This window comes from Mobula birostris, chromosome 19 (assembly GCF_030028105.1).
Source record: "Mobula birostris isolate sMobBir1 chromosome 19, sMobBir1.hap1, whole genome shotgun sequence".
Lineage (NCBI taxonomy): Eukaryota > Metazoa > Chordata > Chondrichthyes > Myliobatiformes > Myliobatidae > Mobula > Mobula birostris.
Window position 1 is genome coordinate 69,167,376 of NC_092388.1, and position 25,225 is coordinate 69,192,600.

Here is a 25,225-nt window from a genome sequence, read left to right on the forward strand (position 1 = left end):
CCCTTAACCTATGACCTCCAGTTCCAGTCTCACCTGGAACCTCAACCAAAAACATGCTTGTATTTACCCTATATACACCCCTTATGACTTTGCACACCTCAATCAAATCACTACTCATTTTCCTATGCAGCAGGGAGGAGAGTCCCAACCTTTTCACCCATTCCCAATAAATCCTTGTGGGCAGACTTACTAGAGCTGTTGGGAATGGTTTAAACTAATATGGCCGAGGGATGGGAACCAGGCTTCCAAATAGTAGCCAAGACGTGGAGTTGAGATTGCAAGTGGAGCTGGAAAAGGCTTGTAATAAGGGGACTTATTAATGGGGGACGTCAACATGCAAAGGGATGAGGAAAATCAGGTTGATCTCGGATCGCAAGAGAGGGAATTTGTTGAATGCCTACAAGATGCCTTTTTAGAGCAGCTTGTGCTTGAGCTTACTCAGGGAAAAGCTATCTTAGATTGGGTGTTGTGTGATAACCCAGATCTTGTCAGGGAGCTAATGTAAAGGAACCCTTAGGAGGCAGTGATCATAATATGCTTGAATTCATACTGAAACTTGAGAGGGAGAAGCATAAATCACATATATCAGTATTGAAATGGAATAAACGGAGTTACCAAGGCATGAGAGAGGATCTTGCCCAGGTGGATTGGAAGAGGATACTGGTGGGATGATGGCAGAGCAGAGATGGCTGAAGTTTCTGGGAAAAGTTCACAAGGCGGAGGATAGATACGTCCCATAGAAGAAGTTGTTCTCAAATGGCAGGAGTAGACAATCGTGACTGACGAGGGAAGTTAAGGACTGCATAAAAGGCAAGGAAAGAGCATATAAGGTAGCAAAAGTGAGTGGAAAGTTGGAAAATTGGGAAGTTTTAAAATCCAACAAAAGGCAACTAAAAAGCTACAAGAAGGGAAACAAGAAATATGAGGTCAAATTAGCCAATAAGATAAAGCAGGATACGAAAAGTTTTTTCAGTTATATAAAGAAAAAAAGGGAGGTGAGAATTGATATTGGACGACTAGAAAATGATTCTGGTGAGGTAGTAAACGGGAACAAAGAAATGGCAGATGAACTTAATGGGTACTTTGCATCAGTCTTCACTGTGGAAGACACCGGCCATGTGCCAGTGGTCCGTGAGTGTTAGGGAGCAGGAGTGAGTGTCATTGCTATTTCAAAGGAAAAAATGCAAGACAAACTCTAAAGTCTTAATGTGGATAAGTCACCTGTACCAGATGGACTACATCCCAGAGTCTTGAGAGAGGTTGTTAAAGAGATGATGGATGCATTGGTCATGATTTTTTAAGAATCACTTGATTCTAGCATGGTCCTTGAGGACTGGAAAATTGCAATGTCACTCCACTCTTTAAGAAGGGAGGAAGGTAAAAGAAAGGAAATTATAGGCCAGTTAGCCTAACCTCTATGGTTGGGAAAGTGTTGGAGTCTATTCTTAAGGATGAGGTTCAGGGGTATGTGGAGACTAATGATAAAAATAAGATCAAGTCAGCATCGTTTCTGTAAAGGGATATCTTGCCTGACAAATCTATTAGCATTTTCAAGGCAATAACAAGTACGATAGACAAAGGAGAGGCAGTGGATGCCATCTACTTGGATTTTCAGAAGGCATTTGATAAGGTGCCATACATGAGGCTGCTTAACAAGATAAAATCCTATGGTGTTACAGGAAAGATACTGGCATGGATAGAGGAATGGCTGACAGGCACGAAGCAGTGAGTGGGAGTAAAGGGGACCTTTTCCGGTTGGCTGCCAGTGACTGTTGGTGTTCCTCAGATGTCAGTATTGGGACTTTTCCGATCATTTATCAATATTTAGATAATGAAATAGTTTTGTGGCAAAGTTTGCTGATGATCCGAAGATAGGTGGAGGAGTAGGTAGTGCTGAGGAATGTGATTGCAGCAGGACTTAGACACAATAGAAGCATGGACAAAAAAGTGGCAGATGGAATATAGTGTTGGGAAATGTATGATAATGCATTTTGGACAAAGGAACAATAGTACAGACTATTATATAAATGGGAGAAAATTCAAACATCAGAGGTGCAGAGGACTGAGAACTAAACAAAAGAAGAAACCATGGAATTTTATTTGTTTATTTATTTATTTATTCCACGATACACCGCAGAATCCTGGATGTTAGGCGACATTGAGAGTATGATGACAATAAACAAGGAAATCTATTGGAGAAGTGGAGGAGCCTCTTCAAGTGCTGCTGGTAAAGCCACTGGCTCACAGTGCCTGTGACCTGAGTTAATTTCTGACCTTCAGTGCTCTATATGTGGAGGTGGTGTTTTCTCCCTGTGACTGTACGGGCTTCTCCTCCATGCCCTGATTTCCTCCCACATCCAAAAGATGTACGGGTCAGGAGATTAATTGCACAATGACAATTGCCCTTAGTGAATGGTAGAATCTAAGAATGTGGAGATATTTTTTAAGATGGCATCAGTGTCTGTTATGTTTTGTAACACCAAAACATAAAATGAACTGAAGGAAAAACAAGGGAGTTGGGAGATCTGTGTAATTAGTTTCGTTTTTACTTTAAGTGAGGCACGGTCATATAACATGGTGGCATGATGACGTATGTCATTTACGTACTTTTACATATAACCTATAGTGAATTAATAAACAACAAAGAATGCTGATGTATTTACATTACTCAAATGTTACTGTAACATTAAATTCATAACACTTCTCCCTGCTTTACTGCAAACTCCAATCCAATATGGAATGCATCTCAACTATATACACAGTATACTATGTAATACAACCACTATAAACAGACATCCACAACACAGTAAATTTTAAATTGTCCCATTTAGGCCTGAAGATTTAATCACTGAGGATGATTTCTTACTTCAAGATAGAAATCTTTCCTGACAAGGGGTGAGGGTTCACTCTGCTTGGCAAATGTGGCTGTGAAATAATCTCAGGTTCTGGGGCCTCCTCCGTGGTGGTTATAGGAGTTGACTCTGGCACTGCCCAAGTTGTTCTGACAGCTCTGGACACCTTTCCTGTGGATGTGCTGGCATCCTGAGCCGTGCCTGGCGAGCTGCTTGATCTGCTGATCAATCCCAGGCCACCAGATAAAGCTTCACAGCTTTAGGCCAACACTTTCATTTTGACCACGCCGAGAAGATGCAGTACCATCTACAGCACCAAGCCTAGATGGTACTGTGGCTCGTCTAGCACTTTAGCTCTCAGCTGGATGGTACAACAACTCTCAATCCCACATAAGGCAAATCTGTCAAGGGCAAGTTCATTCCAGCGCCGGTAAAATGGGGGCACTAGGATCTCTGCAGCACATTCCAGCCATTTTGGGTTCCCATATAGACCTGAGACAATGTGAAGACTTTCCTGGTTTCCCTTTGGATCACCTCTACTGGAATAGGGAGACTTTCAATTGGCATTGGGGATCATACGTCAAGAGGAGTTCCCTGTTTTGTAAATTCTCCAGATATTATATTTTCCAAAGGTAAATGGGACAATCCATAAGTATTTCCATGATTAGTTGTCCTCTTGAATTCGATCTTGTACTTGTGTCCTCCAAGAAACGGAGCCCATCTCTGAATTCGTGTTGCTGCTGTTAGTGGAACACTGTCTGTGGATTGAAAATGGACACCAGTGGTTGATGATCAGTAATGAGGGTAAACTCTCTCCCATTAAAGTACTGGTTGAAATGTTTCACACCCCAAACCAGACGTAAGGCCTCTTTGTCAATCTGTGTGTAATTTTTCTCTGCAGTTTTCAGGGAACATGATACAAAGGCTGTGGGGCATTCACCTTCATCACTCACAGCATGAATGCACCTATACCAAAAGGCGAGGCATCACAGGCAAGCTTCACTGAATGATATGGATCATAATGTGTGAGTACAGTGTCTGATGTCACCATTTTCTTTACCATTTTGAAAACCACTTCACACTTCTTTCTCCATTGCCATTTCTTCCCGATCTGCAGGGATGAGTTCAATGGGTGGAGCATGGTAGACAGGTATGGCTAGAATCTGGTTGGTATTTCAGTGGAGTAAAGGAAATTACAATGGCATGGGAGGGGAACTAGCCAAGGTTGACAGGAAAGGGACACTAGCAGGAAGGACAGCAGAGCAGCAATGGCTGGAGTTTTTGCAAAAAGTGAGGAAAGTGCAAGACAGATATATTCCAAATAAGAAGAAATTTTTGAATTGAAGAAGGACACTACCGTAGCTGACAAGCGAAGTCAGAGCCAAAGTAAAAGCAAAAGAGAGGGCATACAATGAAGGCAAAGCTAGTGGAAGATAGAGGATTGGGAAGTTTTTAAAAATTTGCAGAAGGAAACTAGCAACACACATAAAAGTTGCTGGTGAACGCAGCAGGCCAGGCAGCATCTCTAGGAAGAGGTGCAGTCGACGTTTCAGGCCGAGACCCTTCATCAGAAGGAAACTAAGAAGGTCATTAGGAAGGAAAAGATGAATTATGAAAGGAAGCTGGCAACTAATATCAAAGAAGATACTAAAATCTTTTTTTAAGTATATAAAGGGTAAAAGAGAGTTGAGGGTAGATATAGGACCAATAGGAAATGACACTGGAGATATTGTAAAGAGAGACGCAGAGATGGCAGAGGAACTGAATGCATATTTTGCATCTGTCTTCACAGTGGAAGACATCTGCAGTATACCCGACATTCAAGAGTGTCAGGGAAGTGAAAAAGTACGTGCAGTGAAAATTACGACTGAGAAGGTGCTCAGGAAGCTGAATGGTCGGAGGGTGGATAAATCTCCTGGACCTGATGGAATGCACCCTCGGGTTCTGAAGGAAGTAACAATGATCTTTCAAGAATCAATAGATTCTGGCATTGTACCGGATGACCGGAAAATTGCAAATGTTACGCCACTATTTAAGGAGGTTGGGAGGCAGCAGAAAGGAAACTATAGAGCTGTTAGCTGGACATCAGTGGTTGGGAAGTTGTTACAGTCAATTGTTGGGGATGAGATTACGAAGTACCTGGAGGCACATGACAAGATAAGCCAAAGCCAGCATGGTTTCCTGAAAAGAAAATCCTGCCTGACTAACCTACTGCAATTTTTTGAGGAAATTACAAGCAGGGTAGACAAAGAAGTTGCAGTAGATGTGCTGTGCTTGGATTTTCAGAAGGCCTTTGACAAGGTGCCACACATGAGGCTGCTTAGCAAGATAAGAGCCCATGGAATTACAGGGAGGTTACTAGTGTGGGTGAAGCATTGGCTGATCGGCAGAAAACCAAGAGTGGGAATAAAGAGATCTGATTCTGGCTGGCTTCCACTTACCAGTGGAGTTCCACAGGGGTCGGTGTTGGGACCACTGCTTTTTACGATGTATGTCAATGATTTGGATTATGGGATTGATGGATTTGTGGCTAAATTTTCCAATGATACAAAGATAGATGGAGGAGTGGGTAGTGTTGAGGAAACAGAGAGCCTGCAGAGAGACTTAGATAGTTTAGGAGAATAGGCAAAGAAATGGCAAATGAAGTACGATGTTGGAAAGTGTATGGTCATGCACTTTGGTGGAAGAAATAAACTGGCAGACAAATATTTAGATGGGGAGAGAATTCAAAACGTAGAGATGGAAAAGGACTTGGGAGTCCTTGTGCAGGATACCCTAAAGGTTAGCCTCCAGGTTGAATCGGTAGTGAGGAAGGCAAATGCAATGTTGGCATTCATTTCTAGAGGTATAGAATATAAGAGCAGGGATGTGATGTTGAGGCTCTATAAGGCACTCGTGAGACCACACTTGAAGTATTGTGTGCAGTTTTGGGCTCCTTATTTTAGAAAGGATATACTGACATTGGAGAGGGTTCAGAGGTTTAAATAACCATCTCTTGTGTTGGGTGTAGAGTGCAGATGAATACTGAAAGGAACAAGGAAGACATGGAGAGGCTGTGAAATATTGTGAGCAGACAAGATCAAATAAAATGCAAAGGCATTTTTTTAATGCATGTTAAAAGCAAGAGGGCAGCCAGGGAACAAATACAGTCCATTTGTGCATTGTGCCACAGAAAGTGGGCAAGGTCTGAAATTAATATACCTCTTCTGTATTCACTGAGGAAAAAGACATTGTTGCTGGAGATATCCGGGAGGGAGATGATGCAATTCTAGAACATATTATCACAAAAGCTGAGAAATATGATGTCTTAGTAGATAAAAAATTGGTAAAATCTAATGTACGTAATGAGATATATCTGAGACTGGGAGGTAAGGGATGAGATTGTTTGGGCCTCACAGAGACTCAGTCCTGACCTTGGGTGCTGTTTATGGAGTTTGGCATGTTTGCCCTGGGTTGCCTCTGGGTGCTTTGGCTTTCTCCACACACAGGCAATTTGATATGTTAATAGAAACATTGAAAATCTACAGCGCATTACAGGCCCTTCGGCCCATAATGTTGTGTCGACCATGTAACCTACTCTAGAAGCTGCCTAGAATTTCCCTACCACATAGCTCTTAAAAGATATAAAATTTTATACTCTTAAAAGATCCTATTGTATCCACCTCTACCACTGTTGCTGGCAGTGCATTCCACGCACCCACCACTCTCCCTGAAAAACTTACTTCTGATATCCCCTTGTACCTACTTCCAAGCACCTTAAAACTGCGTCCCCTCGTGTTAGCCATTTCAACCCTGGGGAAAAAGCCTCTGGCTATCCACATGATCAATGCCTCTCATCATCTAATACACCTAATTGGACACTCTGAATTGCCATCTGTGTGGGAAGCCTTTTACCCATGATAAATGTATCAAAAACAAGATGGCATTGTTTTAAGGTGAGGGTTAGGGATTTTAAAGGGAATATTGAGGTATTTTTTTTTATAGAGATTGGTTGATGTCTGGAATGTATAGCCAGAAAAGCTGGTGGAATCTTACTATGTTTAAGGAGCATTTGGACAGGCATAGAAAGGATATATGTAGTCCTAATGTGAGCAGATGGGACTAGTGTCGATGGGCAAAAAGATTGGCATTGAGTTGAAGTTTCAGTGCTCTTTGATTCGATGACTCTGTGTTTAGGTGTTTAGAAGGATCCAGGGACGGGAATTTGAGGGTCCTGCGCCGAGAATAAAATGGGATGGAGTAGGATTATTGTAAATAATGGTGGGTGTTCTTGATGTGCTGAAGGCCACGTCTCTCTGTTAGTCTTCGCCCCGCGCCGAATCATTTAAACTGCCCACCGTGATGTTTGACTTTAAACCATTTATATTACAGCACCATGACTGTCTACATGTTTTTAAGTGGGCAGATTTAAAAGCTGTAATGCCTGAGGCCGGAGCTTTCAATGACGGTACCCGGCCTCGGTTACCGGGGCAACGGCCTCAGCTGTAACCACGGAATGGAGCCATTCTTCCACACGGTGAGGGGAAAACGCTCCTGAAAACGCAGCCCAGCAGAGGCCAGCCTTGTGAAACCGGCAAGTGATGACCCACAACCAAACAGTAAGCAATTATTGTTGAAGAGGAGGCCGGAGTGATGGAAACTGGGGGGCCTAAAGGCCGGGAACCGAGTGTACGGTGAGATTATTCTCCCTCCTGTCGCAGCCAGTGTCCTGGCTGCCCGCACTTCCGGCCGTTGGAGGCCGGGCCGGGCCGCGTCTGTGCGGCGTCGGCGGTGGTGAGTGGGCTCCGGCTGATGGGGGCCGAACTCCGGCGGGCATCTGCTCTCTGAATCGGGCCCCGTCTACCGAGGCCGCGGTCGGGCTTCCTTGGTCAGCGAGGAGGAGGGAGAAGCAGGGCTGAGGGCTGAGGGGTGAGGGGTCCCTGTTCGCTCTCTCGGATGGTGGGGGACAGAGCATGAGTGACGGCCGAAGGACCGTAACCCTAACCAGTACGGTGTACTGTGTACTCTGGTAATGCTGGTCCTGCTTTTGGAACAACTCTTGAGTACTTTGGGGCTTGCTGTGTTTAAGGTTAGTTGTGGAACAAATATTGATCGTCTCACTGGAGAGGCTTCTGATGGTATTTTGTGGCTGGATGTTTACATTCACCCAATAGAGCACGGAAGGCTTTGCCAAGCATTTGGGGAGGTCGGAGAGTGATCAGAATTTGTAATGCACTTTGTAGCAATAGTGACATGACTGAAAAGTGGAATGAGTTCCTGCAGGCAGATTATAGGAGCCCTCTAACTGGATTTTACAGATCGTTTTCTTTTAATTACCATTGCTGTCATGTGTACCAGTAAACACTGAAATAGAACAGTGCAACTGAAAAATGATTCAAGAAAGGAGATATTTCAAATTTTGGAGCTTAGGAACAATTCAAGATGAGGTGAGACTTACAGACCAAATAGTTGGTTCTTCAAAGCATCGGAGATGTCCCTCTTCTTCAAAGAATAGGGTTTACTTTCCTCTTCCGTTGATACGGCCGTCACCTGCGTCTCCTTCATTTCCCGGACAGCCGTGCTCACCCTGTCTTCCAGTTGCCTTACCAAGGATAGACTTCCTCCTGTTCTCATCTGCTACCCTGTGACCCTCCTTATTTAAAACATAATTATTTGTAGCTTGCGCCATCGTCAAGGACATTGTCACCAACATCTCTTTACCTCCTCCACCCCAATCTTTGTTCTACAAATTGAAGGTGAATTTATTATCAAAGTACATATGTGTCACTGTATACAACCCTGAGATTCATTTCCTTGTGGACATTCTCAATAAATTCAGAATAGAATAATAACCATTATAGAGTCAAAGGAAGACTACATCAACGTGGGTGCTCAACCAGTGTGCAAAAGACAACAAGCTCTGCAAATATGGAAAAAAAGAATAATAATACACAAATAAGCAATAAATATTGAGATCGTGAGATGAAGAACCCTTGAAAGTAAGTCTATATTATCCTCTCTGTGGCCTAATGTTTGAGGAGTAATAATTGTTCCTGAATCTGGTAATGTGAGTCCCGAGGCTCCTGTACCACCATCCTGATGGCAGCAGTGAGAAGGGAGCATGTCCTGGGTGGTGGGGGTCCCTGATGATGGATGCTGCTTTCCTGTGGCAATGTTTCATATAGATGTGCTCAATGGTGGGGAGGGACTGGGCCATATCCACTACCTTTTGTAGGATTTTCCATTCAAGGGCATTGGTGTTTCCATACCAGACTGTGATGCACCCAGTCAATATACTCTCCACGACATACCTATCAAAGTTTCTTCGTGTTAAGTGTCATGCCGAGACTTCACAAACTCATAAGAAAGTGGAGGTGCTGCTGTGCTTTCTTTTTAACTGCTGAACCCAGGACAGGTCCTCTGAAATAAGAATACTGAGGAATTTAAAGTTGCTGACCTTCTCCATCTCTGATCCTCTGATGAGGACTGGCTCATGAACCTTTGGATTCCTCTTCCTGCAGTCAATAATCAGATCTTTGGTCTTGCCAACATTGAGTAAAAGGTGGTTGTTGTGGCACCAATCAGCCAAATTTTCAGTCTTCCTCCTATATGCTGATTCATCACCAACTTTGTTTCAGCATACGACATCAGTGTTTGTAGCAACCTTGAATGTGGCATTCGAGTTGTGCGTAGCCAGACAGTCATAAGTGTAGAATGAGTACAGCAGAAGACTAAGCACACAGCCTTGTGGTGCATCTGTGCTGATGGAGATTGTGGAAGAGATGTTGCCAATCTGAACTGACTGGGGTCTGCAAGTGAGGAAATTGATTCAATTGCACAAAGAGATATTGAGGCCAAGGTCCTGAAGCTTATTGGTTAGTTTTGAGGGTATGATGGTATTGAATGTTGTGCTACAGCCAAGAAAGAGTATCCTGATGTATTGCTGTGCAGATGTTCCAGGGTTGAATGAAGAACCAGTGAGGTGGCTTCTGCTGTGGACTGTTGCTTTTTTAGACAAACTGGAGCTGACGCAAGCCACTTCTCAGACAGGAGCTGATACATTCCTTCACCAACCTCTTTAAGTACTTCATCACTGTGGATGTAAGTGCCACGGGAGGATAGTCATTACGGCAGGTTACAACATATGTAGGTACAGAGGAGATGTCAGGGGTAAGTTTTTTATGCAGAAGAGTGGTGGGTGCGTGGAATGGGCTCCCGGCGGTGGTGGTGGTGGAGGCGGATACGATAGGGTCTTTTAAGAGACCCCTGGATGGATACATGGAGCTTAGAAAAATAGAGGGCTATAGGTAACCCTAGGTAATTTCTAAGGTAAGGACATGTTTGGCACAGCTTTGTGAGTCAAAGGGCCTGTATTGTGCTGTAGGTTTTCTATGTTTCTATTCTCCTTGGGCACCGGTGTAACTGAAGCTTGCTTGAAGCAGGTGGATACCTCAGACTGCTGAAGCGAGAGGTTAAAGATCTCTGTGAACACTCCAGCCAGTTGATCAGCACAGGTTTTATTACTTGGCCAAGTACCCTGTCTGGGCCAGATGCTTTTTGTTAGTTCACCCTTCTGAAGGTTGCTTGCACATCAGCCTCAGAGGCTGAAATCATAGGATCATCAAGGAAATGTGGGAATTCATGAAGGTTCCTCCATGTTCTGATGGTCAAAGCGAAGATACAAGACATTGAGATCTGGAAGCAAAGCCCTGTTGTCACCTATGCCGCCTGATTTAAGCCTATAAGAGGTGGTAGTGTTCAAGCCCTGCTACTACTGTTGAGCACCGTTCATCGATTCAGACTTAGTTAGGAAATGCCACTTCACCCGTGGGATGGCTTTCTGCTGATTGTACCTGGACCTCTCATAACTTTCCTGGTCACCAGACTTGAATGCCTCTGATCTGGCCTTTGGTAGATTGTGGATCTCATGGTTCATCCAGGACCCCTGGTTGGGAATCTGGTTTGTTTTCTGCAGGGATCGCTCCCTCCATGATTCCCTTGTCCATTTGTTCCTCCTCACTAATCTCCCTCCTGACACTTATTGCTTCAAGCGGCAGAAGTTGAAGGGGGCGACCTGAAGGGGGGAGGTAGCTGCAGCAACCGGGTCTCTGGCACTGAGTCGTGTGCTGTGGCTTAGAAGAGGAGAGGTGAGGAGGACTGCATTAGTGATAGGAGATTCCATAGTCAGAGGAATAGGGACAGGATTCTGTGGATGTTATTTTGCCTCCCAGGTGCCAAGGTCAGAGATGTCTCTGATCAGGTCCACGGCATTCTAAGTGGTGAGGGTGAGCATCCAGGGGCTTTGCTACATATTGGCTCCAATGACATAGGCAGGAAAAGTGAGGAGGTCCTGTAGAGATTTTAGGGAGCCAGGTTAAAAAACTTGAAAGCAGGACCTCCGGGTAGTAGTCTCTGGATTGCTGCCTGTGCTACATGCCAGTGAGCCTGGCTGAGGAACTGAGGGGCAGGGTTCAGATTTCTGGATCATTGGGATCTCTTCTGGGGAAGGTACGACTCGGTCAGAAGGGCTGGGTTACACCTGAACCTGAGGGGGACCAATATCCTTGCAGGCAGGTTTCCTAGAGCTATTCAGGAAAGGTTTAAACTAATTTGGCAAGGGGGGATGACACCGCAGTGTAGGGCTGAGGAGATGCAGTGTGTAGTGAGATTGCTAGCAAAGACAGGCTGATGATATGGCAAAGTTGCAGTCAACAGGATGAGTTGCAGTGTAAAAGGGGGACAAAATCAAAAAGGGTCATGTATACAGAACTGAATGTGTCATATTTGAATACATGCAGTATACAGAATAAGGTGGATGAACTTGTAGCACAGTTAGAGTTTGGCATGTATAACATGGTCATCATTGAATCATGGCTGAAAGAAGATTATAGCTTGGAGTTTAACATCCAAGGATATACATTGTATCTAAAGGATAGGCAAAGGGGGAGGGATGACTGTTGGTTAAAAAATGAAATCAAAATCCTTAGAAAGAGGTGACATAGGATCAAAAGGTGTAGAATTATTGTGGGTAGAGCTCAGAAACTGCAAGGGTAAAAAGGCCCTCATGGAAGACCTCCGAACAGTAGCAAAGATGTGGGCTACAAATTACAATTGGAGATAGAACCTGTGTGTCAAAAGGGTAATGTTATGATGGTCATGGGGTACTGTAATATTGAGGTCGTGTGGGAAAATCAGATTAGTGCTGGATCCCTAGGGGGGAATTTCTAGAATGCCTACGTGATGGCGTTTTAGAGCGGCTCGTGGTTGAACCATTTAGGGGTTCAGCTCTTTTGGATGGTGTGTTATGCAATGAACCAGAAATGCTTGGAGTGCTTGAGGTAAATGAACCCTTAGGAGACAGTGATCATAATATGATAGAATTTACCTTACAATTTGAGAGGGAGAATCTAAAGTCAGATGTACCAGTATTACAGTGGAGTAAAGGGAATTACAAGATATGAGAGAGAAGCTGGTCAAAGATGACTGGAAGGGGACACTAGCAAGGATGAGAGCAGAGTAGCAATGGCTAGAGTTTCTGGGAGCAATTCAGAAAGCGTAGGACAGATAGATCCCAAAGAAGTAGTAGTCTAAAGCAGGGGTTCCCAACCTCTTTCGCACTGCGGACCGGTTTAATATTGACGATATTCTTGCGGACTGGTGGACGGGGGTGGGGGAGGTGGTGTTCAAGTTCAACAGTGTGACAGGGAATGAGGAAAAGTGCAGCTGACTCTCATCGTTTCATATCGCCAAATCATATCGTTTCCGCGCGGCCCTGTAGCACATGCTTTGCGGCCCGTTGGTTGGAGACCACTGGTCTAAAGGCAGGATGACGCAACTGTGGCTGACAAGGGAAGTCAAAGCCAAAATGGAAGCAAAAGAGAGGGCATATAATAGACCAAAAATTAGTGGATTGGGAAGCTTTTAAAAACCAGCAGAACACAACTAAAAAGCAAATCATAAAGAAGGAAAAGATGGAAAACAAAGGTAAGCTAGCCAATAATATTAAAAAGATACCAAAAGTTTCTAATGTAAAAGAGAGATGAGAGTACATATTGGACCGCTGGAAAATGATGCTGGAGAGGTAAGAATGGGGGACAAAGAAATGATGGACAAACTGAATAGCTTTTTTGCATCAGTCTTCACTGTGGAAAATGCTAGCAGTATGCCAGATGTTCAGTGGTGTCGGGGAGCAGAAATGAGTGAATTTGCCATTTCTAGGGAGAAGGTGCGAGGGAACTGAAACATCCGAAGGTAGATAAATCACCTGGACCAGATGGTGTGCACCCCAGGATTCTCAAAGAGTAGCTGAAGAGATTGTGCAGGCATTCATCATGATCTTTCAAGAATCAGTAGTTTCTGGCATGGTTCTAGAGGACTGGAAATTTGTAAATGTCACTCCACTCTTCAAGAAGGAAGAGAGACAGATGAAAGGAAACTATAAGCCATTTAGTCAACCTCAGTGGTTGGGAAGATGTTGGAGTCGATTGTTAAGGATGTGGTTTTGGGCTATTTAGAGGCACATGATAAAATAGATTGAAGTCACAATGGTTTCCTTCAGGGAAGATCTTGCCTGACAAATCTGTTGAAATTCTTTGAAGAAATAATGAACAGGATAGACATAGGAGATGTTGTGCAGTTTGATTTTCAGAAGGCCTTTTTGACAAGGTGCCTTACATGAGGCTGCTTATAAATTTAATTGCCAGGACATTGGGGTGATGGAATGCATTGGAACTCGAGGGGAAAAAACTTTTTGAATAAGTGATGATGGTCTTGAGTTTCACTGTATAAAAGACTTGTGGAGGCAGAAACCTTCAAATCACATTATAAGTACCTGGGTGAAATGAAGAACCACAAACTATAAGCCTAGAGATGAGAAGTGGGATGAAGATAATGCCCACTTTTGGTCAGCATGGAAACAATGAGCTGAATGACTCCCCTGTGTGGTAATCTCAACTGAGAGGTGGTACCTCTATCCCCAAAGTGATTTGCTGAGCAAGGCCAGGGTCCTGATGCAAGGTGCAGTAGACTGTTTGGGCAATCTAAACGTCGGTCCAGATAGACTAGAAAGGCAGGGTGTTGCGAGTCGAGCAAGGTTAGATCGCTCTGGGCATTAAGCTGATTTGGATAGGTTGAGAACAACTTCTCTGGCAGCAAGATCAAGGCCCGGGGTGATTCACTGGCAGTGGGTCCTGGTTCCTATTGGGAGGTTCAGACAATTTAAACACTGGCCCAGATAGACTGGGGCTCTTCTCTCCGTGACGCTAAGGTTGTGAGACTGCCCCTGGCTGCTGTGCTTTGTGTCTGTGAACTTTGCAATGATTTGCCCTGCTTATATGATCAACTGAATACCGAGGCTTTGGGCCTACTTCCGGCTGCCCTGGACATCTCAGGACTCCATTTGGTTCGGAATGCTGCAGTTGTTGCCATGTGTACGGGGTCTTTCTTTTTGTTAAATTTAAAATGGCTTCTCTTGTTATGTTATACTGAGGAATGCTGAGACAGTCTCTAACTAGACATTTGCATGGGTTATTAGAGATAGCAGGGTGCTATTAACCAATGGATGGTCATGTATCGTTTTGTTTTCGGATACCATGCTGTATCATATGACCGTGGACCGGGGTTTTTGGTGGGGAGTCAGAGGAGAGACGAGGAGGACGGCGGATGTGCGGGGGTTTTTGGCGGGGAGGACGGCGGAGAGACGGGGAGACGGCAGAGAGACGGGGAGGATGGCGGAGAGACGGGGAGTCGGAGGGGAGACGAGGAGGACGGTGGAAATGCGATACCATGCTGTATCATATGACTGTGAACGGTGGAGAGACGGGGAGGACGGAGGAGAGATGGGGAGATGGAGGAGAGACGAGGAGACGGGGAGGACGGCGGACGTGTGGAAAGGCTCTAGTCGATCACTCCGGGTGGTCCCGAGCCGTGAGTCGACAGGATTCGGGTGGTCGTCCGGATTCGATTGAGCTCCAACGGTAGCGCGTGAAAAACTTGGACTTTGATAAGTGTTGGCGCCTTTTTTTTCCATTACTTTCCTCTCTGTATCAAATGTATATTAATATCATAGAATTAGTAATATCTATAAAGTGTACCTGTTAAAATTTACTGGGTGTGCTGGCTGATGATTGATGTTTGGGATTGATTCGGGCGGCGACCGACCCTGTGGGGAGTGTTGAGGCAGGTGCTGGGTGGGATTTCCCCGAGACATACACGAGCTAATATAACGGAACGTTACACATGTTTACATGATTTGTTTTGCATTTTCTCTCTCTTTCTCTGTGGGTACTGGGGTTGGTCTTTTTTTTAAATTGGGTTCTTTCATGTTCCATGATTTGCGACTGCCTGTAAGCAAACACATCTCAAGGTTGTATAATTTAAGCATTCTTTGATAATAAATGCACTTTGAAACTTGGTGCAGCACTCTTATTCGTCTTTTACTGTGAAATTTAACTCAGTTTTCAGAATGGCACCATGACTTCCTCTTTCATTGTCACTATAATGCTCCAGTCCTGGCCACATTGTCGTAAATCTTTACAGCTTTAATCCAGTTTTGTAGTTCTTGCATGCCGTTCAGCCCTGACAGTTAGTTGGTTTATCGGTTCTTAATGTTGAAAATTTGAAGTTATGCTTGAGTTTAAATTAGTAATATTTTTGCTTCTCTCAACTCTGGAGTCACCACTTGCAGGCCCTACTTCTCATTCTCATGCTGATTTGAGGTGATTTTCCCCATATTCTGACAATTCCTAAAACTAGTCCATTTTTTTTTCTAATAGCTCCAGTTCATTTTTGACTTTATTTTAAATGTATCTAAAGCACCTTGGAAAAATGCTCTTTTTAATAACTATTGTGATGGAATATTGGTTGTAAATAGTGAGTATATGTGAGTAATTGTGTTTTTTTAAAATTTCAGTTCATTTTCTCAGAATTATCAAAATGGAAAACTTTGTCCTTTATGAAGAAATTGGAAAAGGAAATAAATCTACTGTTTACAAAGGCAGAAGGAAGGGAACTGTTAATTTTGTGGCTATTTTATGTATTGACAAATCAAAAAGGCCAGAGATCACAAATAGGGTGAGTTTCTCATAATACCTGCATTCATTAGGCACTATGATTGCATAGGAATATGCAAATCTGTCAAATTTGAAGGTTTGTCCTGGGTTTGCATTAAGCCTATCACTGAGTTTGTTTGAGGTGTTGCTTTATTGGTACAAGTAATGACTATATAAGATACTTCGTATTTGGTTTTCATATTATACAATGTAAATACTTTAAAATATGTATTTAATATAGGTACGACTTACTCATGGTATTGAACACCAGAATATCGTACTATTTCATGAGTGGTATGAGACAAGCAATCACTTATGGCTTGTGGTAGAGCTGTGCACAGGTAAGAATTCAAATCATTGAAATAAAAGTTAGAAATTCATAAAACAGATTGACTGGTTGAAAGTTAGCCAACTTAATCCTTTCTATGATCCTCCAGGTCAAGGCTTATTTAGGTACTTTTTAGATATGGTGAGAAATTTCTGCCTTGCTGGTCCTTTCCAGCAGTGAGATGCAGACCCTCACCAACTTCTGGGTGGAAATGTTTTTCCACAATCAAAAACATTTAATCTATGCTCTCTGTTTTTTCACCTTTTAGTTAAAGAGAAGTAAATCCTTCCCATTTACTCTGTATAAGCACCCTATAATTTTGTCCACCTCAATTAGTTCTCACCACAACGCCATCTGTTTCCAAGAAACCGACTTTATCATTGTTTCCTTGCAGCTGTAATTTTCCAGTGCTGACAAGGTACTCATAAATCTTCTTGGTAACCTTTCTTGTATAATTTTATCTTTCTCCAGGCAGGCAACCTTTGAGCTGTAGCCTAGCAAGCATTGTATATCATTCTATCATAAATCCCAGCTATTGTATTCATTGCCTTGCTGTTAAAGCCAAGATTTATGTTTGCCTTTTAACTGCTATCTATGTCAAGAATCTGTGTTCCTAGACTCCCATGGTTTCTCAATATATCCCTTGTCCTTCTCATGTCACTTTCAAGCAAACTAATTAAGTCATTGAAGGTTTTCTTCCTCCCCATCAACTATTTAATATAATTCTTTTGTAATCTTCAACCTTTATTTTGTCACTTGCATATCTGTTTAAACTCTGAATGCATTCAAGAAAACAGGGAATGATCATTAGCTTTGTAAAATCTGTAACACAAAATATGCCCATCACTACCTTTCCTTTGCTAAATACTGTTTAAGGTATTAATGAGATTTTGAAAGGTGAGAGATTGGTAATTAATTTAACATTTTTGTTTGTCTTGAATAGTTGACATAGTTGGGTAGCTTTCCTTCATGATTTTGTCACAGCTTCACTTTACATCAAAGTAGTTAGTGTCAAAATCAGGTTTAATATCACTGGTATGCGCCATGAAATTTGTTGTTTTGCGGCAGCCGTAATAAAAAAAATTATACATTACAGGAAAAAATAGACATGAAAAAATTAAATAAATAGTGCAAAAGAGGACAAAAAAGGAAGAAAATTAGTGAAGTAGTGTTCGTGAGTTCATTGTCCATTCAGAAGTCAAAGGGCAGTAGGGAAGAAACTTCTCCTAAAATTTTGAATGTGTGTCCTTGATGGTAACGATGAGAAGAGGGCATGTCTTGGGTGATAGGGGTCCTTAATGATGGACCCCTTTTTGATGGCATTGCCTTCTGAAGATGTCCTCGATGCTGGGGAGGCTAGTACCCATGATGGAACTGATTGCGTTTGCAACTTTCCACGTGGCTTCCAAATCTGTTGTCAAGCTTCTCGATTTTCACCCTCTGCGGACCCCAGATATTCACATTCAATTGACTGCTTCTCCCACTGCGTTCTAAGTGCGACACTTTCTGCCATGAGGAGATATCTGGTGTCCCTATCCCAGTCACTTCTACAACTCTGGGATTCTGTCTCCACCGCCTATAATAGACCTGTCCGCTACTTTATCCTCCACTGGAGCCACGCTTTCAATTGCTGGTTCTTTGACTTTCTCATGTCCTGCAAGTGTCAGAATATCGTCCAGCTACAGACCACAGAACCTGCTGTCTCCAATGCTGGTAGGCCTGGACATCTCCAGACCACGACCCTTGTTACCGACCTCGACGAATCTAATGATCCAGAACAGACTCAAAACCTGAACTCCACTGCTATCGATGCGGGTTCCAACGACCTCGAACAGTTTCAAAGTACCGATTGCACAACTTCCAACTCTGACTCCAGCCTTGACCTCCACCCGGGTCTTCATGTGCTGCCGCTGGACCTCCATCTCCCCTTACCCCATCACCATTCTTCAACCCCGTCTCAGTGCCAGGTCTTGGGTCCTCAGACTCCATCTTCCTCTCACCTCACCATTCCTGAACACCCCAACCTCCCTTCTCTTCAGACACTACCAACCTCTTTCCCCCTTCTGATCCCAGCTCTCATCCATACTGGGTCTTCACGTCTCTGACGTAGAACATTCTGTCCTCGGTAAGGGCCTCACCACCTTTGTTCCCCTGTGCCCACACCTCAGTGAGTTCTGCGCCTGCCATGAAGCTGAACTTTTCTCCCGGCACCTCTGTCTGCGAGCCTACTTCTTTGGTAAGAACTCTCCAATCACCCCCCTTCTCCCATCCTCAACTCTCCTCCTCTCCCTGGACACCCCACCCTCATCTTCTGCCTGCTCTGGATCTTTTTATTGCCAACTGCCGACAGGACATCAACCTTCTAGTCTTCAACACTCCTCTTTCCAATCAACCTCACTCCTTCCAAACACTCAGCTCTTCACTCCCTCCACACTAATCGTAACCTCACCATCAAACCTACAGATAAGAGGGGGTGCTATTAGTAGTCTGGTGTACTGATCTCTATCATGTTGAGGCCCAGCGACAACCCTCAGACACCTCCTTTTACTTGCCCGTCGAATAGGACCCCAATAAAGAGCACCAGGCCATTGTCTCCCACACCATCACTGACCTTATTAGCTCTGGGTACCTTCCTTCCACTGCCACCAACCTCATAGTTCCTGCGCCCCACACTTCCCGTTTCTACCTCCTACCCAAGATCCATAACCCGCTTGTCCAGGTGGACCCATTGTTTCAGCTTGTTCCTGCCCCACTGAACTCATCTGCATACCTTGATTCTGTTTTATCCTCCCCCTTCCCCCCCCCCCAAGTTCAGACCTTTCCTTCCTCCTACCTTCACACGCTCTTGATCTTTTCAGTGATTTCAAGTTCCCTGGCACCCATCATCTTATTTTTACTATGGATGTCCAGTCCCCAAACACCTCCATCCCCCACAGGAAGGCCTCAAAGCTGTCCGTTTCTTTCTGGACACCAGACCCAACCAGTTCCCCTCCATTACCACTCTCCTCCATCTAGTGGAACTTTGTCCTCAGACTTAATCATTTTGCCTTTGGCTCCTCCTACTTCCTTCAAACAAGAGCTGTAGTCATGGGCATTCGCGTGGGTCCTAACTATGCCTGCCTTTTTGTTGGTTACATGGAACAATCTGTGTTAAACTGGCGTTAATCCTCCACTTTTCCTTCGCTACATCGCTGACTGCATTGATGAGGCTTCCTGCACACATGCGGAGCTCGTCAATTTCATCAACTTTGCCTCCAATTTTCACCCAACCCTCAAATTTACCTGGTCCATTTCTGACACCTCCCTCCCCTTTCTCGATTTCTCTGACTCCATCTCTGGAGGCAGCTTATCTACTGATGTCTCTTAGAAACCCATGGACTCTCACAGCTACCTAGACTATATCTTTTCCCACCCTGTTACTTGTAAACATGCCATCCTGTTCTCTCAATTCCTTCGTCTCCACTGCATCTGCCCTCAGGATGAGGCTTTTCATTCCAGAGCGAAAATGATGTCCTACCTTTTCAAAGAAAGGAGCTTCCCTTCCTCCACCATCCATGTTGCCCTTAACCGCATCTCTTCCATTTCATGCACGTCTGCTGTCACCCCATCCTCCTGCCACCTTACCAGAGACAGACTTCATCTTGTCCTCACGTACCACTCTACTGGCCCCTGTGTCCAGCACATAATTGTCCGGAACTTCTGCCATCTCCAACGGGATCCCATCACCAAACACATCCTTCCCTCCCCACCCCACTTTCTGCTTTCCGCAGGGATCGTTCCCTACACGACTTCCTTGTCCAATTGTCCCTCCCCACTGATCTCCCTCCTGGCACTTATTCTTGCAAGCAGAACAAGTGCTACACCTGCCCCTACACCACCTCCTTCACTACCATTCAGGACTCTGAACATTCCAATCCAGGTGAGGTGACACTTCACCTGTGAGTCTGTTGGGGTCATATGCTGTATCCGGTGCTCCTTGTGTGGCCTCCTGTATATCTGTGAAACCCGATGTAAATTAGGAGACTGCTTTGGCGAGTGCTTGCGCTCCTTCTTCCAGAAGAAGTGGGATCTCGCAGTGGCCACCTATTTTAATTCCACGTCCCATTCTCATTCTGATATGTCTATCCACGGCCTCCTCTACTGTTGCGATGAGGCCACACTCAGGTTGGAGGAACAACACCTTATGTTCCGCCTGGGTAGCCTCAACCTGATGGCATAAACATTGATTTCTGAAACTTCCGGTAATGTCCCCCCACATCCCTTTGCCATTCTCCATCCCCTTTTCCCTCTCTCCCCTTATCTCCTTGCCTGCCCATCACCACCCTCTGGTGTTTCTCCTCTGCCCTTTTCTTTCTTCCATGGCCTTCTGGGGTGGGAGGTTCAAGGGGGATATTAGAGGAAGGTTTTTCACTCAGAGAGTGGTTGGTGCGTGGAATGCACTGCCTGAGTCAGTGGTGGAGGCAGATACACTAGTGATGTTTAAGAGACTACTAGACAAGTATATGGAGGAATTTAAGGTGGGGGCTTATTTGAGAGGCAGGGTTTGAGGGTCGGCACAACATTGTGGGCCGAAGGGCCTGTACTGTGCTGTACTATTCTATGTTCTGTCCTCCTATTAGATTCGCTCTTCTCCAGCTCTGTATCTCTTTCACTCATCAACTTCCCAGCCCTTTACTTCACCCCTCCCCCTCCTGATTTCACCTATCACTTTGTGTTTCTCCCCTCCCTCTCCCCCCACCTTTTAAATCTACTCATCTTTTCTTTCTCTATTCTTGCTGAACCCGGGGCTTCTCCATACCAGATGGTGATGCAACCAGTTAGAATATTCCCCATGGTCTGTCTGTAGGAATTTGTGAGTGTCTTTGGTGGCATACTAATCCTCCTCAGGCTCCAAATGAAATATAGTTGCTGTTGTGCCTTCTTTGTAATTTCATCAGTATGTTGGACCCAGGATAGATCTTCAAAGATGTTGGCACCAGGAACTTGAAACTACTCAACTGTTCAATCCCCAACTTTTAAAAGTCAAACAAGGTGACTGACATTCAGTTTACGATGCAGTCCTGCAACATATGATGTGACAGTGTGTGAGGTTTATCATTGATGCAAAAACTCCTTCAAAAGACAAGAACTTTGTTTTTCATGCCATGTAAACAGATAATTTCATCATATGAGTGCACTGAAGTGTATAAGGGAAAGGCAATAAGAATACTAAATAAAATGTTGGTTACATTTACAAAGAAATGCAGTGCGGTCAGGCAATGTGAGGTCAGGAGTTTATCTTGTATAAGGGGACTGTATAGTGGTTTATAACAGTGGAAAGGAGGCTGTGCTCCATGATGTACTAGCTATCTCTACAATTCTCTGTACTTTCTTTGTCGTCTCAGATAGAGCAGTTGCCACACTAAGCCATGATGCACACAGATAGGATGCTTTCTATGACGTACCTTTTAAGATTGGTGAGTGCCAACAGGGACTAAACTAGAGGCTTATCTGATGTCCACCTGTGATAGAGGTGCTAGGAGAGTTTTCAGTGCCAGTATACGGATCCAGTTGGTGTTCACCCAGACTGTGGGCCCGCGATGCTGCGCTTAGTCACTGGCACTTGCTGGGGCCTTTTTGCTATTAACGCTGGCCACTTTTGGGGCCTCACCAAGTGGCAGGAGGGTTACTCTAGCATAGATGTAGTATAGGTGGGTGTAGCCTTTTCACGGGCACAAGCTGATAATAGACAGTTGAGGATAGCAATGCTTTTAACAATAGTCAGGTTTCAACAATACCGAACTATCAGATCATGTATGATATTTTCTATCCCCTTTTTCATCTGCTTAAGATTGTTTCATGACATACTGTTTCCAAGGTTAAGGAAGACAGTTTGGTTAATTGAAATTCTGCTTTTCCCAGGATCTTTTGTTATATAGTGGGGGGTGAGTCAACAATAAACTCCATTCATAATTTCTGTCATCAATTTCTGGGAAAAATGTTTGAGGAATAAGGCTGTTGTTTAGAGTATTTATTGTCTAAGATATTTTGAGAAACCACTGATAGTAAGAGATTCTTATTTTTTTACTTTCATCATGACATGAGAAAGGATCTAGTGCTTTCCCAGCACAGATAACGAATAAACTCTTCTCTGGCTTCTAGCCAGTTACAGGTATGCCTAGGCATGTCTAGTTCAGAGGTATATAGATCTCCATTGTCCGCCTCTTCTGATTGGGTCATCCTCATCCAATCAGATTTCTGATGTTGCATCATTTTTACAGTCAATTCCGGTTCTTACTTGGAGTGAGACCTTCACCTTTGTTAAAACTCTATTTCTCTAGTTTTATTTCAAAGGCTTCCTTTACAAGGTGGTCCTAGAACCACTGGTGCAGCACAGTAGTTTCGTGCTGTCGAAGTCAATCCTGTGGCATGGATTCACAATGGCCATAGGATTAACGTCACCCGGAATAGAAATAACAGAGAACTGCAATAAGAATTATTTGCTTATCATGGGGAGGGAGGGAACGTCGACTCAGACCATGAGAGGCCTGCGTCAGGCATTTTCATGCCTTACAAGGCGCAGATTGGAAGTCTGTGTGGGGTGCCACTCCTCGCACAGACACTAGAGCAATGTGTGATTAAGTGCCTTGCTCAAGTACACAAACACGCTGCCACAGCTGAGGCTCGAACTAGCGACCTTCAGATCACTAGACGAACGCCTTAACCACTTGGCCATGTGCCTAACACAAATCATGTCGTTTATCATGACATGTTTGTAAAGTCCTGTTTAGTACATTACAAATAATTGAATTTGAATTTCTGAGTGTTAGTGCATAATTTTGGCCGTAGTTTTAAAAGCTACTACTCATTCATGATGCCATCTGAATAGCACCTAGTTTTGCTCCAGACTTCAGGCTCACCAGGGGTGAAAGAAAGCTGTAGGAGGCATAGTACAAACATGTGGCCTGATCAAATTCCAGGAGCAATTCTGACCAGCTCGGTGATTGCCCCTTTCTCTCCTAAAAAAGATGAGTTGATTCCCTTAAACCTGCACAGGCATTTCACCATGCTTATCTTCTGTAACCTCTTCTGATGGTTGCTGACCCGGAGTCAACAAACTCCTTTCTTTGCATTGTTGTCCGTGTTTCTTCCTGACTCTTTCCCAGATCGTATGTCAGAATCTGGTGGAGAATGCAAGGTGGAATTTGGTATTGATGATCAAAGGCAGAACATTATGGGAAAGGTCTAATCTTTGGTATCTTAGATTGCTTTGAAATAATGTTGCCAAGGATGATGAAGTTTTTGGATTAAGATCGGCTTGATTTCTTTAGAAGAGGAAGCTGAGAAGAGTTACAAATGACATACATGAAGTTAAAAGGCGCTAGATGAAGTAAGTGGAACAGAACCAAAACATGGATTTCAAGTAGTTGATAGAAAGGAGCAGGAATATAAAAGCTGGAATACGAAAATGATGTTCCTCCATTTCCTAGAGCATTTTAAAGTATATTATTAGATTAGATTATGAGGATACGCAGTCCTCTTTTACTGTCATTTAGTAATGCATGCATTAAGAAATGATACAATGTTCCTCCAAAATGATATCACAGAAATGCAAGACAAACCAAGACTGAAAAACTGACAAAAACCACATAATTATAACATATAGTTACAACATATGAAAGAAAACTGGCAGGGAACATAAAAACTGACTGTAAAAGCTTTTATAGATATGTAAAAAGGAAAAGACTGGTAAAGACAAATGTAGGTCCCCTACAGACAGAAACAGGTGAATTGATTATGGGGAGCAAGGACATGGCAGACCAATTGAATAATTACTTTGGTTCTGTCTTCACTAAGGAGGACATAAATAATCTTCCAGAAATAGTAGGGGACAGAGGGTCCAGTGAGATGGAGGAACTGAGGGAAATACATGTTAGTAGGGAAGTGGTGTTGGGTAAATTGAAGGGATTAAAGGCAGGTAAATCCCCAGGGCCAGATGGTCTGCATCCCAGAGTGCTTAAGGAAGTAGCCCAAGAAATAGTGGATGCATTAGTGATAATTTTTCAAAACTCGTTAGATTCTGGACTAGTTCCTGAGGATTGGAGGGTGGCTAATGTAACCCCACTTTTTAAAAAAGGAGGGAGAGAGAAACCGGGGAATTATAGACCGGTTAGCCTAACGTCGGTGGTGGGGAAACTGCTGGAGTCAGTTATCAAAGATGTGATAACAGCACATTTGGAAAGCGGTGAAATCATTGGACAAAGTCAGCATGGATTTGTGAAAGGAAGATCATGTCTGATGAATCTCATAGAATTTTTTGAGGATGTAACTAGCAGAGTGGATAGGGGAGAACCAGTGGATGTGGTATATTTGGATTTTCAGAAGGCTTTTGACAAGGTCCCACACAGGAGATTAGTGTGCAAACTTAAAGCACACGGTATTGGGGGTAAGGTATTGATGTGGATAGAGAATTGGTTAGCAGATAGGAAGCAAAGAGTGGGAATAAACGGGACCTTTTCAGAATGGCAGGCAGTGACTAGTGGGGTACTGCAAGGCTCAGTACTGGGACCCCAGTTGTTTACAATATATATTAATGACTTGGATGAGGGAATTAAATGCAGCATCTCCAAGTTTGCGGATGACACGAAGCTGGGCGGTAGTGTTAGCTGTGAGGAGGATGCTAAGAGGATGCAGGGTGACTTGGATAGGTTGGGTGAGTGGGCAAATTCATGGCAGATGCAATTTAATGTGGATAAATGTGAAGTTATCCACTTTGGTGGCAAAAATAGGAAAGCAGATTATTATCTGAATGGTGGCCGATTAGGAAAAGGGGAGGTGCAACGAGACCTGGGTGTCATTATACACCAGTCATTGAAAGTGGGCATGCAGATACAGCAGGCGGTGAAAAAGGCAAATGGTATGTTGGCATTTATAGCGAGAGGATTCGAGTACAGGAGCAGGGAGGTACTACTGCAGTTGTACAAGGCCTTGGTGAGACCACACCTGGAGTATTGTGTGCAGTTTTGGTCCCCTAATCT

The 25,225-nt window shown here is 43.9% G+C and overlaps 1 protein-coding gene across 7 annotated transcripts in view; it reads left to right on the top strand.

Moving 5' to 3' along the window:
* The first annotated feature begins 7,594 nt into the window (after positions 1–7,594).
* Positions 7,595–25,225, top strand: part of ulk4 (unc-51 like kinase 4) — a 702,256-nt gene continuing 684,625 nt past the window's right edge. For 6 of the 7 annotated variants that reach the window (XM_072283788.1, XM_072283790.1, XM_072283793.1 and 3 more), the window contains exons 1-3: positions 7,595–7,920; positions 15,742–15,902; positions 16,122–16,221. In XM_072283788.1, the coding sequence (XP_072139889.1) occupies positions 15,765–15,902; positions 16,122–16,221 (238 nt within the window). In that variant the 5' untranslated portion in view covers positions 7,595–7,920; positions 15,742–15,764. The remainder of the gene's footprint in view (positions 7,921–15,741; positions 15,903–16,121; positions 16,222–25,225) is intronic. The other variant, XM_072283789.1, reaches the window with a different exon arrangement.